This window comes from Orbicella faveolata, unplaced genomic scaffold, assembly GCF_042242905.1.
Source record: "Orbicella faveolata isolate gen_17 unplaced genomic scaffold, um_ofav_v1 contig_12, whole genome shotgun sequence".
Lineage (NCBI taxonomy): Eukaryota > Metazoa > Cnidaria > Anthozoa > Scleractinia > Merulinidae > Orbicella > Orbicella faveolata.
In genome coordinates, this window is record NW_028301539.1 from 16,404,913 (window position 1) to 16,428,926 (window position 24,014).

The window sequence follows — 24,014 nt, forward strand, 5'->3', positions numbered from 1 at the left end:
TAAGAACCCCTGACGAGTATATAGGTTATTAATTATTTTTAGTGCCAGCAATTTTTCAGTTATAATTAAAATTCAACCTGCAACCTGCAACCTGCACCCTGCAAAATATACCTGCCGTTTGGCACATTTGCCGATACATTTGTGCGGTTGAATTGGTAGAGTTCTCCTTTTAATAATAGGGACTTTAAGAAGCGGGAACGCGGACGGCGACGGGGACACCGAAACCTGTGAGAAGGCTGGGGAGAGAACGCCGCTGTGGCGGGAATTCACCGTCGGAAACCGCGGTTTCCGCACTGTCAAGCTTATTGACATAATTGATATTCGTCCTCTATTTATCAGGATGAATTAGGATGACTTTATTGAAAGAAGTTCGCAATCAACTCTTGATAATCCACGATGAAGGTGTGTTAAACGATGACGAACTTCTACTCTTGTACGATTTAAACCGGTCTAATGATCTCGACCAACCTTATGATTCCTTTCCTGATTTTAACTTCGATGGTTTGAAGACGACGAGTGTCTCTCCGAATTTCGCTTACACAAACGCAACTTGCCCCTTCTCCCTGAGTTGTACAATGAAGTAAATGAGCTTATTATCAGCAGATGTTTAATCAGACTGGCGCGACAAATCAGTGTGCCGACTGATAAAGATCTAAGTAAACCAGTGATCTTACGACTGAAAATGGAAACAGCTACACAAGTTTTAATGGTCTCCACCCTTTTAAATGTGTTAGAATTTCACCATAATGAGCCATTTGACATTTGAGTACTTCTTGAAAGGAAAATTTTCGATTGAAATTCGTGTAAGTTGTCTTTATTTACATAAGCTTTCAAAAAGATATAGACCGCAAAACAGTCGTATTTTTTGCGAATGCGGGCGACGGTTAATATTCGAACGAAAGGTCTGAAGCAAATGTAAAAACGGCGAGGGAGAATGGGCACTCACATGTGCGCCGACTGGTTTGAGTTCTCTTCAGATTTCTCGACGTTCCTTTAAAATGAAATACCTCACATAACAAGAGAAAACAAGCATTAAAGTTCCTCGAAATTAGTAACACGGGTTATTTAGCATTGATACAGCAGAGGAAACGAAAGCGAAAACTCACGTTTTCAGACAACGCGAAATGAGCTTCGCTCACGTCGGGCCCGAACGCAGAACGTCAACCTGTTTCCCGCCAATCATGCGCAGTGGACCTTTTGGCTTTTCCCTGATCTTGTGGCGTTCCCGTCGCCGTCCGCGTTGTCGTTGCTTAAAGTCCCTAATGACGATTTGCCACCCTCTGCAGTTTGGTAGACTCTGAGCGGAGGCTTGGAAAAGAGCAACTTTTCGTCAGGCGTTACACAGTCAAGCCGAGGGGGCCTAGAGCCGGCCAGTTGCAAGTTCTGATCCAAGATGGTCGGACGAGGGCAGTTGTTGTGGACCAGACTGGCACAAATATCTCACCGATCCTGTAAGTTTTTTTTTCCCTTTACTGATTTAACTAGTAAGTTTAGGGTTGTAATAGCCTTAGCAGTGAATTGAGTTGTGCTTCCAACTCTCAATGTCTTCACGATTGAGTCGAATCGGACAACTAAATTTCGAAAGCTAAATGCATCGCGAAAGCTGAAGTGTTACATGTACAGTATGGGGCCCAGTTCTCGGCCACAAAAAACGTAAACTTGTGTTTCTTACCTTGGAATAGCCGTCAGGACTTAAAATTTCACGCTTAACTAGCTTCAGTATTCAGTTTACACATGTAGAGCTATCGACTGCTCAAAGCTGTTTTCTCCCGAGTAATAACGAAAATAGAGGCTTCGTTCGTGGGCCCAGTTATCGGCCAGCGGGCCCAGTTCTCGGCCACAAAAGAGTGCATGCGATTCCTCAGAATAAACAACGCTTTATTACCATTTTTTGTTGTTAAATCACTTATAAGGCTTGTGTTTTGATATCTCGATCACAAATTATCCTTAAAGAGCTTTGTTTCATGTTAGAAAAGGAAGGTTTTTGCACACCTAGTTTTACTCTTAAGTGCAGTCAAGCGAGGCTAAAAAAGAGTTGGGTGTTTAAAACGGGGTTAAGTCAGAGCTCATAGTTTTTAGCATGCCACCCCATTACAGCTTTATTTTTACAACTGAATTGACACGAATACTCTACACAAAACTATGAGCGTTTTTAGTGTTGAACGCGAGCGGGGTGACCGAGAATTGGCAAATACGCAAAAGTACTAAGGAAATATTAAGGAGTGATTTTAGGTCAAAGAATTAAATAGGCCAGGAAAAGTTTATATTTAACAGATGGCTTTATCACTCTACATCCTTTATGCCAAGAATTGGCTCATTTGGGCTTTCTAGACAGACAAAATATAAACTTGAATTAAACCATGTAATTCATGGAAACCAAATTCACCTACCTTTGCGTCACCTCAACCTGCTCACAGAAAAACTTGGCAGGACGAAACAAAACTCGGCAGAATGGAAGACAAGGAATCAAGCTACCTTTGGAAAAAATTGCTTTTTATTCACATTCATTTGTGGCACAAAAAATAAACGCTGAACAAAAAGTGGCCAAGAACTGGGCCCAGCCGATAACTGGGCCCCACATTGTACAGTACATGTATCCTTCAAAACTTTGCAAATAAAAGCTTGGGTGTCAAATCGATGATCGGAAAAGGAAACTATCAATCGTTATCAATCGATAAAATAAGTTAATTGCTATTGATTGGTATCACTCACACAAATCCTCCTCATTGATTGGTTGTCGATTATCAATATCAATCGATTAATTGGATATTGCTATCGATTGTCAATCAATGTTGATTTCTTTAATTGCACACCCTGGGATGAAAGCAATCATAAAGTTTCAGTTCTGGTCATGCCAAAACGCAGACAATGCAGACTCTAGACTGCAGACCGTGCAGACCCTGCAGACCGAGTACTTTTTTTCTTGCACTTTTTTTTTATTTCTGGAGTAAAATAAAGAAAATACAATCACCTTGCCTGGATTCTGTCGTCCATTTGGCCCACTTCATCATTTTTTGGGGGGTTTGAGGTGTTTGTCGCAACATTCTGTAGACGAAGTCAAGGCTGGACAGAGCTGTTTCAAATGACCTGACCGTGAGGTTGTTTTCTAGCCGAATTTGAATCTGCTGCTCGATTTTTCCCTCCAACGTGAAGAAGGATAGTTCATTTCTCTTCTTTTCCGGTCGGCTTGGAAAAATCTTGCTCTTTGCCACTCCAATTCAAACAATTTTTGCTTCACTACTGGAGCTTTCAACTTTCTGCCACATCTTGTGACTGTCCTTTCGACTCTGGCACAATTTGAAATCAACATTACTGGTCTTACCTTACAATGAGGCGTCAAAATGTTCTTGCGGGGTTGTCGGGAGAGAGTGGTATCTTTTTAGTGAAAGTTTTGACTGTGCACCTGTCTGGTAAGTTGCAGTTGTCACGCTGAATCGGTGGCTAATGTTGATTTCAAGCCATACTGTAGTCGAAAGGATGGTCACAAGGTGTGGCAGAAAGTTGAAAGCTCCAGTAGTGAAACAATAGTCATTTGAACTGGAGCAGTATCTAGGAAGATATTTGCAGGCCAACCATAAATGGAGAGAAATGAATAATCCTTCTTTGCATTGGAGGGGAAAATCGAGCAGCAGATTCGAATTTCGGCTAGAAAACGGCCTTGCAGTACAGGTCTTTTGTATAGAAAGTTGCAACAAACACCTCAAAACCCCTCAAAAATGATGAAATAGGCCAAATGGACAACAGAAACCAGGCAAGGTGAGTATATTTTATTTATTTTATTCAAACAGAGTAACATTTTATTTCACTGCACGATTTTATCCTTAGTTATTTTAAACTCCATACTGTTGGAAATGTTTCTTCTGACAATATATGCACAACTTGATTTCAGTCCAAAAACAAACAACGGGTTTTAATCGGCTAAACTCACTGATACAGATGACAGAACTCGATCGATCTCACTCGCCATGTGCTCTCCTTAACACAACACATCCTATAATATTTTGAAAACAGTTCCCAGTCCGAACCGTGCGTGGGCTGGTGACGCCTGACTAATCTTACAACATTCGCTTAAACCAAGTCTAAAGTGATATAATTACATTTGCATAACTCGAATCTCGACAATACAATGCCTTGAAGAGCGCTCAAATTCCCAATGGCCCAAAGTGTAACATAGCACCGCACACTTAAGGCAATCAGGTCTCATTCAATACACATACATAAATCATTAATATTTGATCGATTCCTCATATTGTGAGTAGGGGACGCTTGTGCACTACTTTGTGCATTTACTGTAAATGAACTTTTGACTCAAATTTTTGCGGTTCTAGTTACAAATTAGTGTTCATTATATCCTAATGTTTGTTCTTTATCCCCAGACTGTACAAGCACAGTATGTGCATGTATCTACTTCATGTATGTACTTTAAAACAAATCACATGTAAATTAAATCAATTTAAAGCCTATAATTTTATTGCACATTGTTGACTCATATCTTTTCTTTGCTTTGCACTGGCTTCACATGTATTTACGTCAAATTCCTATTGGTTCATGAATTGGTATTGCTTACGTTCATTGTGTTACCATGGCCAATGGCCATTGTAATAGGCAATTTTCACAGTGGTGTCATCTCACTACAAAGACGAAAATCCATCACTTTTTCTTTTTCACATTTTAATTAGGATTAATCATTTTTGTTGTTATTTTTCACTGTCAGTGACTTCACAATTTAAAAAATAAAACAAACACAAAATGAGGTCTGGTACAATGTAGTTGTAGACGTATGACAACATTGTGCAAGTCTGCTATTGCTTTGGCTTTGTATATATTTACAATGCTTGAAAAGTAAATCACTCCATACAACTTGATTCCCATAATTGGTATCATGGTAATGAAGTTTAAATTAGTATTTAGAACAGACCTTTTTACCAATATGGTGGCCATTTTGATTTCTGTTGATTTGAGAGACATTGTCAATGTGGGATGCTCAGGAGGCAAACTGGCATGCATCTGAAGGAGTGCATGGAATTAAGTCCCAAGTGACTTCTGGAAAACTTTGCGGTAACCAGCATTGAAATACATGTACCCTCTACCCATTGTTACAGTTTACTCTGGTTTTCATTATTGTCTAAAAACAACTAGCAATAATTAAGAGTTCTTTTTAGACAAGAATTAAAACCAGAGTAAACTGTGAAAATTGCTGGTGCGTATTTCAAACCTGGCTACCTTAAAATGTTCCAAAAGTCACGTAGGACTTTATTCCATGCACCCCTTCATTTGCCCCCTAAGCATTCCATAATAGCTATTTGAAACACTGGAATTCAAAATGGCTGCCATATCAGTAAAAAGGTCTATTGTGATACTTGATTGCAGTAAGAATCAATCAACCAGTGAAGAATATCTCAAGTACAAGGGGTTCTGGTGAAGATGAGCGCAGTTTGTTGAGAAGAATAATAACAAACTGGAAAACACCAGTAAGTATATCTATAGGCATCTAATTGATTTAATTTTGTTTTGATGTAATGCTTTTGAAACGTTGGGATCACTGTGATCTCAACAGTGTTTTTCCTTAATGGAGAGATAAAGTTTGTTGAAAACTTATCAGTCTGAATGAATGGATGGAAAGGATGGCTGTCAGGGGAGGCTAGGGGCTCCTACAGTAACTATTTCTGACATTTTGGTCAGGGAAATTATATTTTTATCAATGAAAAGTCAGGGAATTTTGAAAAGTGGCAACCATGTTAATTATACAGTAGCTGCAACAATTACTAAATTTATGGATATTAAGGTAATTCCATCGAAATAGAACTAACAATAGATTTTCTGTCAAACTTTACCTGTTGGCTGCTTATATCAAGAGAACTTAAAATTTGAAATAAAAAAGGGGGGTCCCCATATTCGTTTAGGAGCAGGAGGACCATCAATAATCCCCATAATTCCTGAAATTATCTGCTTTAAGAAATGTTTATATTTGAACCATTCACCTTACACTTTAAGAGAGCAGAAAAATAGACAGAAAGATAAGCAAGAAATACAACAATGGATGTATTGCATAAATGTTAAAAGAACAATTTGATGTACATTTCATGATAAGGGCACTCATAAATAAGTTTAGTCGACAAGGATACAATATGTTCCAAGCACGCAGTGTTCTGGGGCCACATATTATCTTGTTTGACTTGTACGAGTGCTAGCTATGCTCTCATTTTCCATGACAATTTTTTTCTCTGCAATAGAAATTGGTCCATATTCACTGTATAGAAAGATGGTGATTTCTGCATTCAACCTAAATAAAAAAATCGTTGGGTCCCGGTACTCGTTTCTGAGGAAAAAATGATGATTTGTCTCTCGCAAACCAAGCCATTTAGAAAAAGCCACCATTTTGTATATGTTGTGTATGTGCACGTGCTCGTGACTGTACGCTAATGACACGAAAATCGTGCGCAGTAGGGATGCGCAATGCAATTCTGAGGAATCACCTTGACTGGTGTGACAAATGTTCTCTAATCATGCCTTGTTATTTGTTCCAATAGTCCCTGCTTTTCATCAGCGGAGTACTAGGCTGTCTTTTTTATGAAAGATTCATTGGTAAGTATGTAGGAAAAAAATTACAGGGATCTGTACATGCAATTAAGTCAGGGATGTTGTTCATGTAGCTTGAAGCCTTAAATTTGTTTTTAACAGTTCATTGTTCATAATTTGCCCTTAAGTAACATAATACTTGTACTGTGGGAGAAACCATGGCCTAATGATTAGTATGCTGGTCTCCAGATAGCCTGCAAACAGACTCTGATGCACTGTGTTACAAGCAACAGGAAAGTTTGCTTGCTGACTTGTTGACTTTAATAGTGTGATATTATAATGTTCAAACTTAAGGGAGCTATGTGGTGATATTTTGAGTCATTTTTTTGATATCCATAACTTTCAAAGTTAAAAAAAAAACATGACTTTTCTGAGATAGAATTTAAACACAAAAAATGTAACAGCTACAACTAAAAAGACTACTCAAGACAAATCACAATCAGCAAGACTTGGCCAATTAATGAATATGCCACATGCAGTGTACATATTTGTAGCTTCTTTGTTATAACAGAGGGGTTTACATGTAGGTCCATGGTATGCTTTGCTGTTGCTATGTAATAACATTTATGCATGTTAATCATTTCTTTCTGACTTTCTGTTTTTGTATCAAACAGAAGAACCAGATGAAACAGGAAAAAGAGATGTAAGATTATAATAATACCATTGCAGTGGTTCATTTTTTGTTTGCATATGTCTATGTACATTTATATAATTACATGATGTAATAAGTCAAATTATTCTTGCATTATTGGTTCTCACCTATGATCTATTAGAGGACAGATGCATAAATGATGTCAATACCACAAACATTCTACGTATACCTCTGTTCTTTAAAAATGGTGCAAAGTTTTGAGAATTTAGGTTACATAATATTTTATGTGACTGGATGAGAGATTAAGTACAATAAAGTCTTGTCAAGGCTGTGGCAGTGGTGCAATTTCCCTGAACCAATCACAATTCTTTGCTACGCATAGCAACCAATGAGATGGCATCATTTTGTTTAGACAATAGATTACGTCAAATTGCTTTTTTCATGTTTGTTAAAGTGGGCAAAGGCCCGGCTTTTAACTTTTGTTGAAAGATTTTGAAAAAAAAAGGCTTTTCTGTCTCTATGATATAAAACAAATAGATTCCATGCTGCCATGCATCTGTTCAGAAATAGATCACAGAAGACATCAAAATGTGGTAAAAACATCAGTGACACTCAGCTATCGCCTTGTGTGCCACTTTTTTGTTCATACCACATTTTGATGTCGTCTGTTATTGAACAGTCATCTATTACTGAACAGACACATGGCATCTCGGAATCTACAAATGTATTTGTTAAGTAAACTTAATGTACATGCCACTGTGCACAAAACACAATAGTTCTGAGCACTGTGATTGGCCTTTATGTTTTGAAATGATTTTTGTGTGTTCATTTTTAATACACAGCCTCTGATAACAAGACTTATGATGGACTACCTCATGGCAGATCCTGTACTGGAAAAACAGAAAAGAGATAATTTTTTGCGTGAGGGCAGAGAAAAGTGTGATGCATAGTATCCTTTAACAAAATAGGCACATGTTTAAGCATCTCGGCATAAAATGTCATGTTCTACCTGAAGGACAAAAATGTGCGTTGCAAAAGAGCTATTAAACAGCATGCAAAGTCCAGCTTTGGAAATATACATAAATATTATGCTGACGATTAAATAAAACTTCAAATAATTTTTGAGATCCAGTAAAAGTTATTTCTGTCAATAATCTCTCTATTTCTACTCATGATTCTCTTTGTTGCAGCCAGTTTCTCTTGATGTCAGACCAGTTGTAAATAATTTTACCAATATTTAAACATGTACGTACATGTATACATGTATGCCCTACATTGTCCCTACATTATTATTATTACGTGTAGGGGTTAGACAGAGACATGTCCAGCTATTGAAAGACAGTGAGAGACCTTGAGCAACTGCACACCAACATAACTGAATACAACAATTCTGATGTGAATGTGTATTTTTATAAACAAGATTCCATATTCCCTTTTTTGACTGCCTCTGGACATTGTAATAGAGCTCTATTTGCAAATAATTTTTATTTCATACACTGTACATGTACATTGTTTGTCAATGTAGGTTCAAGAATACTGACCACTGTTTGAACACTTGCAGTGTATAGTTTATTATGCTAGCCCGCAAAGTCTTTTTCCACCCTTGCTGGAAGCCTGTCGATAAGAGAAAGCAAGTGGGAAGGCCTTTGGGATATTTTTGTTCAAGTGAAATTGTAATACTCATTACTGGTATTCTGTTTCCTTAACCTGTTGCCTTCAGCTTGGAGAGCAAAAGAAAGCCTCGACTTGGAAAGCAGCCATTTGATCTTGAGGAGCTTGACAAAAAAACTCCTTATTACAAAGATTTTGGGCCAGATGGTTACTGAACCAAGCTCGTGTAACATCTCCAAAATGTAATGACTTGGACATTTTTTTTATTAAATGTCCCTACATGTATGCCATTGGTTTCCACATGTAATGTTGATGTACATCGCAATCTTTTGCTGCCAACAGAGACAGCACTGACATTTGCTTGATTTTTGAATTACAAAGGTTCAAGTCCTATACATGAAGTTTAAGAAAGTCGGTTATTTGTGTGACTAATAAAATTGGCAAGACTGTTCTTTTGTGGGATAAAAATTGCTGTTAAAGGTATTTTTCATTGTACACGATTGGGTACAGTCTGAATATGATCCAAGTGGCCAATCAGGCCGGAGCCTATCCCAATTTCTTGAGCATGAAGCGACTAGGAATATTTCTACTCCCCCACCACTCCGGATGGGATGCTAGTCCATCTCAAGGTAACCCCCAGCATTAAATTCACCAGTACCCATTTGTACACCTGGGTGGAGAGAGGCACTGTGAGAGTAATGTGCCTTGCCCAAGACCACAGCACAGTGTCCCCAGCTAGGGCCAATCCATAGTCGAGCACACTAATCATGAGGCCACAGCGCCTCCACAAGGGAAGGTACTCCTAGAAACATTGGGTCTGGGTGTGCAGCCTGCTCCCCAAAGCCCTTACCCTATTTAAGACCAAAATCTGTGATTGTCGCTGTCCTATACCCTGTTTCAGACCTGCACTGTACCATATAATAAATTTATTAGTTCCCTAGTTCAGACCAATGTGATAGGCAATGTTTGTATGCTTTTATTAGGTAGGGTAGCTTCTTCTAAGAAACATACTTAGTACAAAAACCATACCCTATTTGACACCAAAATAGCCAAAATCGATACCCTACATTACCCTACATGTCTTTCTGACCAAAACGTTTTATGGGGTGATTTATACATGGTGAATTTCAGCCTTGTTTTTGAAAGAAATCCTCGTGAAAAAAGCGGTGATTAAATGGAAAAGGTTTTAGTCTGAACTGAAAATTCCAGCCCGATTTGAAAAACCAGGCTGGAATTTTCAGCACGGGCGAACGGGCTGAAAAAGTTCCGAAATGTCCATTAATCGGAATGAAAGTTCCCCCCGCCCCCAGGGGCTGAAAGCTAACTTGGGGATGCGCAATGATTTCATTCATCAGGAAACAAAATCGCTGAAAAGGAGCAAACGCGGCGTTGACAAAATCTGGATCGGACCGGATCACAGACTGGACCACGGATTGGATCACGGACCAGACCACGGATCGGATCACAGATCGGATCACGGATCGGACCACGGATCGGATCACGTATCGGATCAAGGGAAAAAATTCAAAATTCAAAATTTTGTTGAGCAAATTACACTAGAGTGACTACTGTGAGCAGAACGTTTTATTTAATTTAGGTGTGATATTCCTTTATTCTTTTATCATATCAAGCCAACTGGGAGCTGGTCACAGTTGAATTTTTTTCAAGCTGTTGGGTTTTGATTGCGATGATCAATCACGTCTTCATATCTTTCTCCGCAGTTCAACTATATGATATTTCGTATATTCACTTGCACTCTTCACCATCTACGGGTATATTACGAACTCACAATGTGATCAACTCCCAGTTGGCTTGATAGCTCAGTTGGTACAGCACTGCACCGGTATCGCAGAGGTCAAGGGTTTGAGTCCCGTTCAGGCCTGAATTTTTTTTCAGGCTTTAATTTCATGACCGCTTAAGTTGTATGTATAATTGCGATGATCAATCCTGTCTTCATATCTTTCTCCGCAGTTCAGATAAATGATATTTCGTATATTCACTTGCATCAAAGGTAAACTGTCATAAAACGAGTCAGCATGGTAATAATAGGACGAACGTATGAATCGAAACACGAAAACTAAAAACACTAAAAAAAATTAAACATCTGATGATTTCAAACAATTTCCATTTTGAGACAAGTCTATACTTTTACAAGATGTGAGTTTGGAATACAATATTTCGCACTGGAATAAAATGAAACAAACCATTTGTATTTCAAGGAAATATAGCTGTTTTACAAAAAATTATAGGAATAACATCGATAGTGTGAACGATAGCACAACCCGAGAATAAACAACATATTAGGAGTTATGTCACGACTTTTAGAGTCATTTTTAGGATCGTAAAGAGTTGCCTTTAAATAGAATAAAACCTTAAAATGATCGTGTTCTAGGATAGAAAACACTTAAGAGGTAAGAACAAATCAAAACGGAATGAGGATCGTTAAGGATGGCAAAGATTTAAACGAGGACTGCAAATGACGAACTCGAAAAACTAGGCTAGTTTTTTCAAGACGCACAAATCGTGACGTAGCTCCATGTCCATAGCCATGTCCATAAGTTTTCGTACGTAAGTTTTCTCATTAACTGTAACGTCAACTGTAATGCTCTCATCTGACACGAAAATGTAGCCGAGAATTAGCTACTGACACAGGCAACAATTTCAAAAGCGAGAATGGGAGGTTCATGCAAGCTTCGAGCCAACTAACATTCAAATATAACTACATCTGCTTGTTCATTACAATTTAAATTCGTTGTAAATTAAGCGGTTATGAGGCTTTTTAAATGACCTCTTGTCATTCTCTGTAATTTACATGTCATTGCGTCAAATTCAGGATTCTTATTTTCATTTAACATATTTTAGTCTTCCACTTTTATTTTTTATTTATTATTATCTTATAAACGATTTGATTTTTTGGGGGATTTTTTTTTCTTTAAAACTTTGTTTTGTTTTTTTTTTCTGTGATCTGATCCGTGATCCAATCCGTGATCCGATCCGTGATCTGGTCTGTGATCCAATCTGTGATCCGATCCGTGATCCGGTCTGTGATCCGATCCGGTCCGATCCAGGTTTGTCGACGCTGGGTTACGGGCGTGAAAATGGTATCATCGAGTAAATTCAGAGTTAAATTACTGCGCTGGTCCACTTTAAGCCTTGGCTAAATCTACATTTATATTTACTCAATCATTACTACTAAATAAATACATTATTATAAAATGATAAGGCTTCTTTTCATGTTATTGCAATAATATAGTATCTATTTACCATAAGAGTGGGTGCCACGGTGCCAGTTGCCTAATGGTTAGAGTGATAGACTTTGGATCAAGTAGTTGGGATGTGAGCCATGGCCAGGGCCATCGTGTTGCATTCTTGGGGGAAAACTTTACTCTCACAGTGCCTTTCTCCTATCAGCACTCAGGAGTACATTAAATGGTTTTGGCAAATTGTAAGGCAGGGCACCCTAACAAAAATAAATGTTTGGGGGTAACATGGACAAGTATCTGTGGTGCACTAGTGTCCTATCTGGGTGAGATACTCCTAGTTATTTTATGCTATGGAAACCTAGTTGGAGCTTGTTGACTCCTGAGAGTTGGGGACTTCTAGGGTTGTGACAACTTTGCCCACCTGCCTACATGCACCATCCAAGAAAAGGAAAATAATACTGTAGTCAATTGTACTGCAAGGAAATTCTCCCAGACTTTCACAAGTATTACAAGAAAAAAAGTTGTCTATTTTATTAAATAAGCTGCAATTCTCTTTCTTTTAATCCAAGATGTAAATGGCTGTCAACCAATCAAAGGTCGAGTGTAGTTTCTTATGTGTTTTAAAATATATGTCATCACCCAAGAGCTTTGAAGTTACGTTAACATTGTAAGTAGAGTAGGCATTTTTTTTTGTATCTAATGTAATGTTATTGCAATAAAAAAAAATTTAAAAAATAAAAAAACCAAGAGCTTTGAGAACAATTGTTCCCATAAGAAAAAAATGTTAGCAAAGAAAAAGGTGAGAGAGATGTCCTTTCAGGAGGTGATGCTGATGGATGAAGGACAATTCTTGTGTCCCTTACCAGTAGGCCTGATGGCTGGCTAGAACACTAGATGCAATGAATAGTTTTTGATTGATGGATTGGTTGGGTGATTGATTGATTGATTGATTGATTGATTGATTGATTGATTGATTGATTGATTCATTCATTGATTGATGGGTTGGTTGGTTGGTTGATTGATTGATTGATACTAGACCATGGGCACGCTAATTGTTCCACTAAATTCTGTAACTTATGTTTGATAATTACATTTTTACCCCGGCTGTAAGCATTTCACATTACAAAGTGATTGGTGCTAAGGTAGTAAGATCAAGGTCTGACTGCTACCAGGCAGGGCAACAAAAAGGGTCATCACTGTTGCTCTCCCAATGATCTACACTGTCTTTTACATACCGTAAGAGTGCAGACTACCAACTTCACTTTAACTGCCAAAACAACTTTATTAATGGAAACTTTATGTACATTTGACAAAGTCCTGAATTCTGTGGACTTTGCTATTTGGAACAAAATCATTCTCCAACTACAGTATTTGCTACATACATGTAGCTCCAAGGAAACTTCTCACAATTTGTTGCAATGTTGCAATACATATAACAGACTGAAGATATGCCATATTTCTAGGCCTACATACTTGCTGGAATGACAAAATTCAAGACTGCTCATGGCATTAAGACCCTCCATTGTAAATATGAGACTAATATACTTTTTGATTTTAGATGGCAAGAGAGAAACCCCAAAACAGTGATTTGTGACTCATCTCCAGGAATTCCAAGATTTTGAGATTTGATCAAAAGCGGTTTCCATACCTCACAATTTTCTATGTACAGTACATGAACCACAAAGCATCATTACTGATCTGTATAAATTACTCTATGTATATCTGTTTTTTGTTTGTTTGTTTGTTTTTTTTTTACTCATCAACAGTCCTTGGTCGCTTATTCCCAGATTGGACATCATTTTCATTGGCTTGATTCTGCCGAGCTCTCTCAAAAAGTTTAAGCAACTGAGTGGCTTCCCTGAGCTGCATCCTTCTGTCCAATTCTTGTTGACATGCCTCCTGGCTGTGCTGGGCTTCAGCAAGACTTCTACCTAATGCTGTTGAAAACTGCTCTGTTTCAAAGTTGATCACGTCTTGGAGGCTTTCATCCGAAAATGAAATAAAAAATGCAGGATCATTTTTTATTCTTATCAAGAGATCAGATGAAATGTTTTCTGTTGTTTCCCCAGCATCTATACGGTCAAACTCCATGCTTTCGTTCATTTCTAAACTAGCCCCCAAACTACCAGAACCAGTTCTTCCTTGACTGGAGCTAAAACCTGTTGATTTGTCAAAAATAAGAAGAGATTTCTAAGAACATACAGTAATTTTCATGTTCCAAAAAAGAGGAGCTTGAGAAGAAGTGGGGAGCTCATGCACATGGTGCATACTCTTGTTACTTTGCATGCATCCTGGGGATCATGAGGGATTTTTGCAAGATGTTGAGATCATTTGATTTTTTTTTGTTTAACTAAGACCAGCTTTAATGTAACTATTGTCTATCATAGGGATTTTAGCATAATATTCTTCATTTTGGGATGGGCAGTTTCTAATCAATAAACTTGATCATAAGTTGTATACACTTGAGTTGTATCTAGTGGTTAGTTTTTTTTTTTTTTTTTTTTTTTTTTTTTTCTTGTGCTAGCATTTGACTTATATTTGGACTTATATTTGGACATGTATTTGTATTTAGTTTTTGTACATTGAATTTTTATTAAGTATTTACCAAGATTAGTTTCTTTTAATTTTATTTATTTGACTCCAACTTATTGTCAGGCATTTATACATGAGCCTTGGATATGGAAGGCAACCTCATCCCACATGTTGCATTGTATTGTATTGGCATATCATGGATTACATGCCATGCATACAGTGTTTCAGCCAGAAAATTTTACTTGAGGACCAAAGTGGCCCCTGAAGATCTTTTTTAGGGGCCAATTTTTTTAGGAAAAAGACCAATAAATTGAAAGCTACAGAAGGAAAAAAATGCATCAGGGTACCAAGGAAAATAAAGCAGTTTATTAGGATCTACATGTATGATAAAATTTAACAGTAAGTGCTTTTTGAAGGGTTTCTATTCAATAAAGTTTCTTTTGAATCAGATACTAGTATGAAGGATCTGTGCATTACAAGAGAACAATCCTTAGGCATACATGACATAGTCAATGATCAAGGGTCTGCAATGCATTACAGGGCGATTTCAAACATGGTCAGTCATTTAGAAGTTTACCAATGTGAGAGAATCAATACAGCACAGCAAAAGCATGGATTGACTTCTTTTCTTATGTTGAATGTTTTGAAGCAAAGATCTTTCAATATGATTTTCTAGAAGGACATAATGTGTGACAAAATAACCGCTATTGATCATCAACACAGAGAAATGTAGCCGCCATCATGGTGACTAAATCAGAATTTTTGGTCACCAAGGATGAAATGGTAGTTGCATTGGTTACTGTATCGATCACAATTTCGAGCCCTGGGATGGCTCTTAACTTATTATGCCTGTGTTAAGCCTGCAGTCTTGTAAAAGGAAAGGGCCAAATTGGCCCTTTTTTTTGGGGGGGGGGGGGGGGCATCTCTTATTGTAATGCGGGATTCCCACAATGGCACGCTCTGGCGGAAACACTGGCATATGCTACATCTGGTGTTTAATCTGACAATTGAAAATGAATTTCAGCTATGCTACCACATGGGTAACTATTATGTGTAGTTCCAGAAATTTTCATACAACTGTACCTCTTCCACAGAAAGTCTAATTTAGCTTCATACATTTCTTTAAATGTTCCGGCCTTACAGAACCCCTTTCCCACAGGAAATTCCAATCTTTTTTATGAGAGTCCTGAGTATGGATATTTTCTGGAACAACACAATGCAAGCAAAATTTCCCTAATGTGATCAAATCAAGGTTAATGAGCAATCATGTATTTTAACACCAACACCAGAATAGCAGAATATCTCTAACCGCATGCTGCTGACAGTTTACAGCTGAAAAACTACATGTACTATTCATAGAAAATTATATAGAATTCAAACTGTAAACTTCTACCTACATACAAAGTCATGTATTGCATAATGCATGCACAAAAAGATTGCGAGATGGTAATATCTGACTAACTGGGTGGTTGACAGGAGAAAGAAATCTTATGGACTCCATATTAATTGATTTCAAAAATAGAGAAAATAGAACAACTCAATTTACTTTTAAAAACAATGGGTGGTTACCCCAACTTTTAAATTTATGAAAGTCAAGATACTAGATTCTGGATTCCAGATTCCGGATTCCAGGTTCTTTGTTCAAGGGTTTGCCATTCAAGGCTGTAGTAAAAACGTGTGGCTACCCTAAGTTTTCTTATTGAATTTTAATGGAGGTTAAGGTAAAACAAAGAAAAACAAAGACCCGACCATGAAAAACAAAGACCCGAAGACCAAAGACCCCTACGAAAACAAAGTCCCCCTATGAAAACAAAGACCCTTTAATTTTTTTGTAAGAAACGAAATAATTTTGATTTAACTCATCTAGGCCAGAACTGATGAATCATTTACCACATGTATCTTTCAATTGCACAAAGTCTTGCTTGCACACAAAAAAGTCTTGTAGTAAGTACATTATATCAAGAATAACAACAGTTCATCTAGAAATAGACATTAACAAGGATTCAAGATCTATCAACTGGAATATCAATCAAATACTAACACAAATGTAATGGCTCCTCTTTGTAACGAGTCCAATCGAAATAAAGAAACTGAAACAAGTACAAACAAGCAAATACCGAAGACCAACGCACGTAGCATGAAATATCGTAATACTTATCAGAATTATTTCGACATTTGTAAAGCTTTCTTTCATGTCGCTGTCTGTTATGCGTCAAATTTGAAAGGCGTGGCGGCATTTCACTTCAAAGTTACGATAGTGTAAGACTTTCGATTGGAGTAACATGACTGGGTGTTGGTTACGTCATGTTCACTGTTGGGTGGAGGTAAGCATCAAATACACCTAATGCATGGGAATGTTGACATTGAACTACATGGTGTTTAATACACTGGAAAATGAACCTTAGATTGACTTGAGAGGATAATGATAAGGAGAAAAAAAGATTGTGATATAAGTAACACATTAAACACGGTGGTGGCTTCATTGGCGCAAATCATTTTGAGTGACGTTTCCTGCAGTCAAATATTCCACACAAACCTTTGAGCTGCCGCTGTCAAATTTACAAGCACGTGGGTTCTAAGTAGCCAGGCGTGCGTGGCCAAAAAAATGGTTTGGTATTTTCACACAAGGAACAATACTATTTTCCCCTTCACGGTGACTGGAAAAACAAAATAGCCACAAATGAGGAGGCAATGCGATACTATCAATTATGCTGACCCAAAGTGTATCATGCAGTAGTTCCCTTACTTCACAATTGACTATATTGAGATCCCTTCAGGAGCCCCACAAAGTTTGTTTGAAGAACCTTTTCTCCCTAAATATCTAGACTTTTCCAGGACTTTTCCCATGGATTTTCTTGGGTTTTCATTCCGCATCCTTGTTGATTATGTAGTAACACATTTTTGTACCAAATGTATTTAGCACAAGCTAGATGTTTTACAATTGATGGATTTTAGTTTTTAATAACATCCTAGGATGTCTACATGTACCTGACGTGTTTAAATTGCAGTGGTTTGCAAGTGTTGCAGTTTTTGGACTTTTCCAGTTTTTTTAGTCCAAACTCGTTACAAAGAGGAACGGTTACGTTTGCATTTAGTATTTGATTGATATTCCAGTTGATAGATTGTGAATCCTTGTTGATGTTTATTTCTAGATGAACTCTTGAATACTGTAGTAACACATTTTTATACCAAATGAATTTAGTACATGTGGTTTGTTCTTGTTCCAGTTTCTTTAGTCCAAACTCGTAAAAAGAGGAACCATTATAAGTTTGTGGTAGTATTTGATTGACCTTTCAGTTGATAGGTCACAAATCCTTGTTGAGTTTATTCCTAGATGAACTGTTATTCCTCGTAAAAAATAGACTTACTACAAGCAAGACTTTGTGCAATTGAAAGATATTTTTATTCCTAGATGAACTGTTGTTATTCCGGATAAAAAATAGACTTACCTCAAGCAAGACTTAATGCAGGGTAACCCGAAAACACTGACCCCCGGTCCGCAGACTCCCACAACGGACCTGGTCCGCAGACTACCCTACGGACCAGTCCATGGACTACCCCTACAGACCCCCTCTACGGACCACCCTAAAATAGTGTAAAAATACTAAACAAAGATTTTACTTATGGGTTGTCTAATAGATTCAGACTCGTGTCGGTGATTTTTCGCGTGTTACACTGTGCAAATGTAACAGACTTGGGTTTTTACACCCCACCCCCCCTCCCAAAAGAAAATGCCTAAAAGCTGTTTTCAGCGTAAGGAGATGCCAATGGTAAGAAGGAAGGTTCTAACCTTCCATTTGTGGCTCAATCTGGCTATGGAAGATATATTGTTAGGCCGCTTATTCTTGTTTGTATCTGTTATTCTGCTGAGCAAATTGTGAAGCCTGGAATGAGTTCACAAGCCCACGGGAGAATGGGCTGAACAAAATGGCAGAGGGGAAAGAACAAAAATTTCGAGGCTTCCTGGAGGCTTTCCCGTATGCATTTTTTTGTATACTTTATGGCCACAGCAAGGGTAATGGTAATGTGTAATGATATAAATTGCACCCTTGCCTGAATCCAGGTCTGTTACATTTGTACAATGTAACGTTCAAAATTTCACCATCACAAGTAGTCTATTAGACAACCCGTGAAATATTTATTTATCATTTTTATTATATTTTTGGGGTGGTCCATAGAGGGGGTCCGTAGGGGGAGTCCATGGACCGGTCCATAGGTAGTCTGCAGACTTGGTCCATAGTGAGGGTCCCCATACCGGGGGTCAGTGTTTTCGGGCAATTGAAAGATATTTTTTATTCCTAGATGAACTGCTGTTATTGCGGATAAGAAATAGACTTTCTACAAGCAAGACTTTGTGAATTGAAAGATATTAACTGATTCATCAATTTTGGCTGAGAAGAGTTATAAAAAAAGGGTCTTCGTTTTTGTAGGAGTCTTCGTTTTTGGAGGGGGGTCTTCGTTTTCATAGGGGTCTTCGGTCTTCGGGTGTTCATTTTCGGGATCTTTGTTTTCGATACTACCACGTATAAAAGTTGGACGGGATCACTCGGACCGCCTTCTAGAGCAAGTCTTTTTGATGCAGTTGATATGAAGTTTGTATGAAATGTTAGAGAGGTTAAGCACGACGTTTACGGCAAATACCAAAAATGAAACTTTTGCCGTCTCTCTTCAGCTGTGTGTACAGTAGAGTGAAATTATTTGTATTTGCAATGAATAGTAGGAGACGTTATTCCATTTTTGTGAGCCTTATTTACGGATTAGAAGAAAAGAACTCAAAATCAGAAATTGTCTTTAAATTTACCGTTTGCCGTCTGCCGTTAACGTCGTGCTTAAACTCTCTATTACGAACCTTACTTACAGTAGTTCTCAGTTCTAAATAAAGTAAATTTAAACCACTGTTTAATTTAACAGTGAGATCGATGATTGAACGGCGTCAACGCCGATGAAAATGACACATGTCCTTACAAGCAACATCTTAACTTACTCTCTTGGCCAGCCGTCCACTCCTCTCCTTCAGAAACAATCATAAGTTTTGTTTGATCTTCCAGGAAACTAAAATACTCTTCTTCGTCAATCTCGGTTCCGTCACTGTCAAGAAAAACACGGCAGTTCGCTGCCGTTGCACCAAACTTTGAGCTTGCCCTATCTTTCAGTTCTTGAAGGCTTTCTGCAACAATTCCTGTAGTTTTTGTCCGCTCAGAGTTACAAACTTTATAGGGGCGCCGTCGTTTTCCTTCCATGTCAGAACGTCGCTTTTCACTCTAATCCGTCCACCATGTTTAATTGCTGAGGTGCCTAGCCATTCTCGTCCCCATAGCCCTTTTCGCTCCTCTTAGTCGGCAGAGCCTTGGCACGAGAATCGAACTGAGGACATACGGGGTGCTTACCATTTAGCAAAAAATTCCGGAAATTTCGGTTGAAAGTCAAATGGAACAGTAATTTTCCGGAAAATCCGTTCAGAAATTGTAGACTACCTTCAGAGGTAGTCCTCTTTTTGCGTTCGGAAAGGAACGGCGGAAATGTCCTTACCATTTGGTAATTTTCCAGTTTCCATTCTCTCATCAGCCGAAAACAATTACAAGAAATCGAATTGCAAATGGTAAGCGCCATCTCGTTCGTTTAGTTTGCTGATTTTGGAAAAACCCTTACTATTAACAACGGTCATCCCAACCGGTTTATTCTGACAAATGGTAAGCACCCAGGATTTTCGAATTAATTCGAATTTTTTTGATTGGCTGTTTGAAAACAAAGAAATCCCGTTGAAGCCCTGAATTTTTTTCAGGCTTCTTCTTTCCAATTGTTTAAATTGGAAAATTTACTGCGATGATCATTCTTCACTTTCTGGAAGTCAGAATGTTCGCCCGGATTCCTGGCGCGAAAATATGAAACAGCTGTGACCAGCGGTGTTTAAAATCTAAAATGGAGGACATGGAGGATTTGGGCGAAAATTCTCTCAATTCTCAATCTTGTTTAACTCACGGCTAAACACTTGTCGCTGTTGCAACAAAACGGTTTTTTTTTTTTTTTTAGAAACCCCGGTTGATATTTTCGGCCAGAAAAGTAGCAAAAAAGCGGAAATTTTAAAAGTGCTTGAGTTTTTAACTGGGTAAGAAATTAAGTTTGGCGATGGTTTACCAACGAAACTATGCGAACCATGTGCAGAAAGGTGAAGAATATTCAAAAATTCCGTTCTTTGTGGCTGGCATCACTTTCTTCGCAGGAATTGTCGATCGTAGGATCTTGTGGAAAAGAGTTTGTGGCTCGCAACAGGTTGGGGGAATCACCTTCGTCGAGTCAGCACCCTACGCTGTCTACGGTGAGGCGAAAAAGAGTGAACCGCGACAGTGTCGAATGTGGTCAGCTGTGTCTTTTCGTTGAGGGTGATCAACATCATTGCTCCCAAGAATAGCACGACTGCACTACAGCGCCTTCCATAATTTTAAAAAGTTGGAACAGTTTATAAATGCGGGCTTAGGGTTGGTGTTTCAGAAAATATGTCTAAAATATATTACTGTGTTGCCCTTGAAGGAAAACGGTGTGTAAATGATTTTGTTTCCTGGCGAATAATTGTTAGCATATTTTTTATGCTTTGGCATCAATGGAAGGAACTATGGGAAGGCCAATAAGTGATTTCCACTTTTCTTTGCTGGCCCCAGCCTCCAAACGAGGAAGCTGAACTAATGATGATGACGATGATGAGTGGATAATGTTTCAGCTGTGTACTGATGCAAAAAGTTAAGAGGTGTTCCTTTTGCAGTTAGGTATAATTAAATGATTTAGGTGAAATTAGGGTTTTTAAAACCAGGTCTCAGCAAGGCATCAGTTTTAAAACAAATCTGTCACTGTATAAAACTATACACATTGAATTCTCAACTCTCATATATGTGCAACTGAAAACAGAGATTTAGATATTCTGTTTGTGTTTACTGCCTGACAACTAATCAGTGAGAGACTCGCAATCAATCCCCCAAAATGAAGAGACCTTTTTACCAACATTGAGGATAGAAAAATATATCCGTTTCTTCAAGCCTCATATAAAAGTTGGAGCAATTTGAGTTGTACTAAATGAATAACTTGATTTTTTCATTTCATAGGTACTTAAAAAAATAGAAACCGAGGAAACGTACACAATAATAGTCTTATGGATAAAGTTTGAAAAGTTTACAACGGATTTGAAAATATACAAAGTGTTCATCACTTACAAAATAGGGGCTAAGTAATGAAATTTTCACTTGTCAAGAACAAGTGGTCAACCTATAATTTCTCCCTACTGTAGTAGTAATACATTTTTAAGTAGACAGGCCAAGTTAAACAATGTAATGGGCCTTTCTATCCATCCATAAAGAAATTTTAACTCTTTACACCTATAAATGTGAAGCTAGGAGGGATTGAAGATGATCAATTTACGTGGCGAAATCCGCAAAAACGAATGCCTATCATTCTCTCAAGCATTCCAACAACAATATTAAGGATGAAATGACTGGTTTTGTTGTCCGAGTAGTCGGTATGCGTTGAAGGACTTTAAAAAAAGAAGTCGGGATCGGTTAGAACTATCAAATCTATAAATGGCCATCAATCAGTTTCTTTACATCCATCCCTTCAGTGAACTTGGGAAATAACACCACACCACGGAACGGCTAACAGTTCGAATTTATAATTCAATAGTTGAGCAACTATTCAGTAGCAAATGGTTTGTGACCTGTATGTTGCATAATGAAATAACAACAACAACAGCAACATTTATTACTTATATTGCGCTTTTTCTATACGAGATTTGTGGTAAGGGCGTCATTAATACAAAGTGTTGTTTGATCCTATACATTAGAGACAGATTGGTTTGCTCAGCAACCACAATGCAGTTATAATTAGGCTTTAATTCTTGATATTCTTGAATATTCTAGAACGTTTTTCAGTTTTAGAAGATAACAGAAGGATGCTTTCTTCTTGTCCTTTTTACGATTTTCTCAGTTTTCTCCTCACTTTTAGTTTTGATTGAAAATATAGATATATGTTTCAACACTCGAAACAATGTTTCACGGTTCAGTTTCCAAGCCACAAGAATTTCGTCAAAGATGCTGTGTTTGGAAATGGGATGAAATACTTTCTCTTGTGTTGATTTATTACTTACGAGACCCAATCTCCAACTGGGATTGTCCTCGCACAGCTACAGCTTTGTAGTCTAAGGTGTCTGTTAGCATTTTTTTAAGCAGTTTGTTACCACTACAAAGATCATCAGAACAATCAACGACCCTTTTGCTGTGCCAATTTTTTTTCGGGCACTGCCATTGTAGAATTATTAATGTGACCTCACACAGGCTTGATCAATTGGCGTTAAGTGATATCCGGGACACACAGGAAAAACAAAGCTAAAGCTAACGATTGTTGTTTTCGTTTCGAATAACACAGCATCGAAATATTATCCTAGTCATTCAAAATGGCCGGCTCACCGGGGAAATGTTTTGTTAAAAATAAAAACTTTAGCCTGATGCTTATGAAAGAATGCGAAACACGCGTTAGGTACAAGGTGTTCACTTGTGCATGTTGAAAATATCTTTTTTTTATCGCCATCATAGGTTTATTGTTTGCCCTCATTAGTCCCCAGCTATGAATTGATTGCTTCGGTGTGCGCACAGATTTTTGTCATTGGTGGGGCTCGATGGATTGCCATTAAATCCGTGCCTGATTTAATTGCACTCATTACAACGGTTTGCAAATCGCAAGGCCATGTAAATATTTGAACAAAAATTGGTCTCAGATAGAAAGTATCAAAGTTTCAAGTTTTCGGTAACAAATAGTTGGTATTCATGTGTATCTCACCTCAAGCCCAAGAGAAGTATGGAAAGATCATCATATTGTAATTACGCGCGTTAACTAAAAGTTTTATCACGTTTGTTGGGTATTTACACATGCATTACAAACACACAGATGATTGCAAAAACATTGCTTACTCGTTCCACATGTTTCAAATCGATTTACAGCAAAATCTCACAAGGATTGGCGCAATATCTTTTCACCCAATTCTAAAATTCATTACTCATTTTACGACAACGTTCAAGTTTGATTCTACAGCATGAACTCAGATTTTTGTTACTTAACCAGAGAGATTCGTTTGAGAACTTAAGGATTTGTTCTCATGTCATTTGACACGTTAACTCAAAGACTAAACGATGGTATTTAGCCCATGCTCTTTAATAACAGCAATCATGAAGCAAACAATAGGAGGTAAAAGTGACCTCTGTTGTTACTGCTTCTGCATATGACTGGAAAAATCTGTCTTAAAGAGCTTCGAAAGACAAAAATAGCCAATTAGATAGGGTTAATAACTATTCCCTTCCCTCTCTCCTTCATCACAGTATAGATATCTCACCGAGTTCGTTCAGATATGAACGCGTGGTAAACTCATTTTTGCCTCCGGATGTCTTAAAAAATTTTGAACATGCACCGCGTGCCAATTTATGGGCTTAATGACTAGCGAAATATCGGTAACAAAGCCTGAA

At 37.9% G+C, this 24,014-nt stretch overlaps 2 protein-coding genes across 2 annotated transcripts; one reads left to right on the forward strand and one right to left on the reverse strand.

The window, feature by feature from the left end:
- The first annotated feature begins 1,347 nt into the window (after positions 1 to 1,347).
- On the forward strand, positions 1,348 to 9,250 carry LOC110061587 (uncharacterized). Its single transcript, XM_089282557.1, has 6 exons — positions 1,348 to 1,451; positions 5,371 to 5,471; positions 6,531 to 6,585; positions 7,194 to 7,222; positions 8,014 to 8,120; positions 8,892 to 9,250. The coding sequence occupies exons 1-6, from the start codon at positions 1,394 to 1,396 to the stop codon at positions 8,995 to 8,997; spliced, it is 456 nt and encodes a 151-aa protein (XP_089138683.1). The 5' UTR covers positions 1,348 to 1,393; the 3' UTR covers positions 8,998 to 9,250.
- A 3,997-nt stretch (positions 9,251 to 13,247) lies between these two features.
- Positions 13,248 to 19,827, reverse strand: LOC110063445 (DNA fragmentation factor subunit alpha-like). Its single transcript, XM_020770432.2, has 2 exons — positions 19,502 to 19,827; positions 13,248 to 14,144 (listed from the first exon to the last, which is right to left on the reverse strand). The coding sequence occupies exons 1-2, from the start codon at positions 19,755 to 19,757 to the stop codon at positions 13,738 to 13,740; spliced, it is 663 nt and encodes a 220-aa protein (XP_020626091.2). The 5' UTR covers positions 19,758 to 19,827; the 3' UTR covers positions 13,248 to 13,737.
- Positions 19,828 to 24,014: the final 4,187 nt, after the last annotated feature.